Genomic DNA, 4712 nt, shown 5'->3' with positions numbered 1-4712 from the left:
ACAGAGAGGACAGGAAGTAGAAACAGAGAGGACAGGAAGTAGAGACACAGAGGACAGGAAGTAGAAACAGAGAGGACAGGAAGTAGAGACACAGAGGACAGGAAGTAGAGACAGACAGAATGACAGGTCCAGGTGAACTTTCTACAGGAGGAAAGACAAAAAACATGTTCAGATATAAATAATTACAAATACAAACTATTAATTTGAGGAAATGTGGTCAGTTTGTCCTCCAGCAGTCTAAGCCTATAGCAGCAATAACTAAGGGACAGCTCAGGAAACCCAAACCAACCCTAACTATAGGATTTATCATACCCAGTCTTCAAACTGGACAATGTGTCAGCCTCATGGACAGAAACTGGAAGTTGGTTCCACAAGAGAGGAGCCTGAGAACTGAAAGATCTTCCTCCCATTCTGTTTTTGGAAACTCTAGGAACCACAAGTAAACCTGCAGTCTGAGAGCAAAGTGCTCTGTTAGGAAAATATGGAACAATAAGATCTGTAATATAAGATGGATGCTGTCTATCTGTAACTATCGTACCCACCACTGCACCCAGTATTCACTGGTTAACTGGTCACCATTAACTTCACACAGACTCTCCCACTGGTACATTTTCATCTTTAAATCACTTCCTGGTCTGCTGCCTTCATACATCTCCTCCTACATGTCTCTGTGTGAGTGCAGTTACAGCGTGTGCTCTCAGGACATCATTACCTGCAGTGTTCCCTCAGTGAGGACTGAACTAGACAAAAGGACCTTCTCCTATTCCGCTCCTGTTTCCTGGAATATCTTGTAAAAAGATCTGAAGCTCTCGACCTTTGACCTCTCTAAGTGTCTTTAAGAATCTGTTGGACTCCTGGCAGGGACCAATGCTGACATGTTCCTGTTTTTAGATTTCTACGTTTGCCTTAGAATCTAGCTGTTTTTTTTGCCATCTTATTTGTATTAAAAAGAAAAAAATCTCTATGCCTCTTTTATAACTGTTTATTGTTGTCGTTGTTGTCGTTGTTGTCATCACTCTTTGTTCAAACCAGGTCTCCGTTTTAAAAGAGTCCTCGAGGCTCAATGGGACTAACCTGTAGAAATAAAGGTTGAATGAATGAATAAGATGGAGCTAGGTTGTTGAGAGCTTTGTAGGTTAGAAGTCCATCATCTTTAACCCGCTTCTTCCATTTTGGGTCACGGGGGTCGCCGGTGCCCATGTCCAGCCATCACTGTGCGAGGGACAGGGGACACCTGGACAGATCCCCAGTCCATCACAGGGACACCTAGAGACAATTCAGAGTTACCATCAGCCTAACATGCATGTTTTTGGTCTGTGGGAGGAAACCAGAGAGCACCCGGAGAAAACCCACAGAGAGAACATGCAAACTACACCCAGAAAGGCCCCTGGACCAGGATTTGAACCAGCAACCTTCTCGCTGAGCTCTACCAGTTGCGCCACCGTGCTGCCCTGATGAAGATTCATTATTTACATTTACAAATTGGAATCTATCAAATAAATATGATTTAAAACTTAGCTATACGTTAGACACTAATATTGCACAACAATACGGTGAAACAACAGCAGCCGAACACGAGTCCGTGGTGAGAAGAAGGTATGAATGAATACAGAGCATGGGATAATCAGCAGCATGAGATCAGCAGCATTTTCTGAAAAATTCATGCAGTCAGGTTTGGTTTATTTGTCTTCTGTAAAATCAACACAAGGTCAACAGTACCGGGAACTAACCCGTGGCGTGGGTGTGCAGCGCACGTGTAAAAAAAAGTTCAAATAAAATCAACAAGAATAAAAAAAGGTCGCGTGGAAGCGGAGCTCCCGTCAGTTCTGCTGCGCACGTGACGTCAGAGTCCTGCATGAAAACATGAAACCTCATTAAAATCCTGTTTTCTTATTACTGTTATTAGTTGTTGCTCTATTTGTTACTTTTAGCTTTTGCTATCATTAGCATCTAGCTGTGTTCTACAGCAATGAGCTCTAAGCTACACTTCGCCTACATTTTAGGCTGCTTTTAGCTTTTAGTTGCCTTTTGCTGCTTGTTTTACTGCTTATCTTCTAGCTCACGTTTTCTTAAATTTAGCTTTAAGTTAGCCGTTCACTACCTTTAGCTTTTAGCTAATGTTTTGGCACTTTAAGCTTTTGTTATTTTTTTAGCTGTAGCTTACTTTCAGCTACTTCAGCAGCTATTTAGAGTTCACGCTGTTTTCACAAGTTGATCCAGTTATTCTGTTGTAGACGTGTCAAAAGTTCATCTCCCAGCTTCAGACTTTAAAACTTGTCTGTTTCTCAGCTCTGCAGCAGCAGCTGAGCTGTAGCAGCTGCCTCCTCCTGATGGAGTTCCTCCTGATGGAGTTCCTCCTCCAGCCTGATGGTGTCTCCTGCCTCCTCTGTCAGACCAGGAGCCACAGAAGAAACGGAGCAGGACAGGAGCAGCTGGTGGAGCAACAGTCAGGACTTTCTGAGGACAGGTTGTAGTTTTATTTATGAAAAGATAAACATCTGGATCAGCTGCTTCCTGTCGGGATGGAGAAGGTGATCAGCTGCTTCCGGTGGAGACCGGAAGCTGCGGTCAGGCTGATCTGCTTCCCGTGGGCGGGTGGAGGCTCCATCCATTACTCGCGCTGGGGAAACGTCCTGAACAGCTCCATTGAAGGTACCGATCCTAAAATACACCCCCTTGTTGTTGTTTATTGATTTAACCTGATTTTATTTAAATCGGTTTTCTTTGATGTTTCCATCTCTGAGTCTGCTACTGTGAACTGCCACACTCGTTTGTACTTGTTCTGATCAATCAAGTTTTCGTAAAATAAATTGAATAAATTAATTAATCGAAGGTAACGCACCTGTGGGTCACGTGACATCTTGGTTCCGTCTCACAGGAAGTCTGACAGGGCTCTGTCCTTCAAAATAAGAGCACGACAAAGAACCGGACCAACAAAACTGATTTTTACCAGAAAATGTTCAAACGACCTGAGACAGAAACAAATGTCCTAAATTCTGAAGAGTAATTTATAGTTTAGACTCAGACCGCTGAGATATAAAACACTTCCTAAGTTAAGGTGAATTTGATTTAAAAGTTTAAACCTTTAATTACTTTTGCTTAGTTTTAACAATGTCTAGTTACAAAAAATAAAAATAAACAGGATTATTATTTTTATACTCGAGTCTGATCATTTGTTTCTATTTTAAAGTTGTTTACACTTAATTAAAAGAAAAAGTTCAAAAAGCCAAACTAAAGTTTTGACATCAGTTTGTTAAAAATATCAACTCAGACAGAAACTTGTCTGTTAGTAAAATATCTCCTGATTCAGTGGATCGATTTTAATGAAAGTCTCAGGGAGTCGATCAACATTTGGAACAGTCCTGTTTAAGATGGCCGCCACAGCCAGTTGAAACCACACAACTGGTTCTAATCCAGTAGCTGGAAAAGATCAACGTTTGTCACAATCACAAGAAAAGTTTTCTTAGATCAGAAAATGTGTCGAGACGAAGCAGAAACAAAATAAAGTCAAATCAAACCCAAACAGGATGTGATGCAAATCTGACACTTTACTGCTCAGAGTCAGCAGGTCTGAGGGAAGAAGCTCCTGCTGCTGCTCCTGCTGCTCCTCCTGCTGCTGCTCCTCCTGCTGCTGCTGCTCCTGCTGCTACTCCTGCTGCTGCTGCTCCTCCTCCTGCTGCTCCTCCTGCTTCTCCTCCTCCTGCTGCTGCTCCTCCTGCTGCTCCTCCTGCTGCTGCTCCTGCTGCTCCTCCTCCTGCTGCTCCTCCTGCTGCTGCTCCTCTCTGTGTTCGCTCTCAGGCAGAGAAACCTTCAGCCTGATGGCAGCAGGTAGAGCAGTGCATGTCCGGGGGGGTTGAGTTGTTTCAGCATCTTCTCAGCGTTGGACCTGCACCTTTCATAATAAAGGTCCTGCAGGTTCTGATGGCCCGTTCGGGTTCTGATGGCCCGTTCGGGTTCTGAAGGCCCGTTCGGGTTCTGAAGGCCCGTTGGGGTTCTCAAGGCCCGCTCTGCTGAGAGCCTGAACGTGGCGACGTGCGCAGGTCGGCTCGATCACGGCGTTTTTAAAACCCGTGTCGGAGCCGGTGAGACTTCGGCACTTTCCGTGACTTTTTCGCTCGTGTTGTGCTGCTGTCCACGCTGACCCCGCCCACATGGAGGCGGGGCTCAGGTTTAATGAAAACCCACGACTCGAGTGGAGCAGAAGCGGGTCGTGGATCTGTGAGACCGGACCATAAGAAGCTGTTTCAGATGCAAGAACGTCGGGTCTTTAAGGAAAAAGTTGCTTCTCTGAGGTCATTGCTGATGTCCTTCCATCTTGGCGTTGTGTTGGCACACAGCTCCAGAACGCAACAGAACCGTTCTCATGGAGGTGCGAGCTGATCTGTGCCTGATGGTTCTGGTTCTGGGTTCTGTTCCTCCTCAGTGCTGGCGGTGCGACTCCCGGGCAGGGAGAGCCGAGCCGGAGAACCGTTCTTCGAGAACATGCAGCAGCTCGTGGACGAAGTTGTCGCTGCGCTGCTGCCGCTGCTGAGAGACAAACCGTTCGCTCTGTTTGGTCACAGGTACGCCGAGCGGAACCAAAGCCCAACTGCAGATTACACGTTTGTTTGTTTGTTTGTTTGTTTGTGGCTGTGATCCGTCAGTATTTGATCACTTTATCGATACAAAATAATCTGATTACGTCTTTCAGTTTAAAATAATCTGATTACGTC

General features: G+C 45.1%; 1 protein-coding gene across 1 annotated transcript; it reads left to right on the top strand.

Moving 5' to 3' along the window:
* Nucleotides 1–2411: 2411 nt before the first annotated feature.
* Nucleotides 2412–4562, top strand: olah (oleoyl-ACP hydrolase; the record flags this gene model as incomplete). Its single annotated transcript, XM_037693524.1, is given in 2 exon segments — nt 2412–2652; nt 4424–4562. Coding segments are annotated over 2 exon segments (269 nt in total), but the record flags the coding sequence as incomplete, so codon positions are not given.
* Nucleotides 4563–4712: the final 150 nt, after the last annotated feature.

This window comes from Nematolebias whitei, chromosome 19 (genome assembly GCF_014905685.2).
Source record: "Nematolebias whitei isolate Nwh7 chromosome 19, NemWhi1, whole genome shotgun sequence".
Lineage (NCBI taxonomy): Eukaryota > Metazoa > Chordata > Actinopteri > Cyprinodontiformes > Rivulidae > Nematolebias > Nematolebias whitei.
This window is presented reverse-complemented; position numbering and strand designations above follow the sequence as displayed.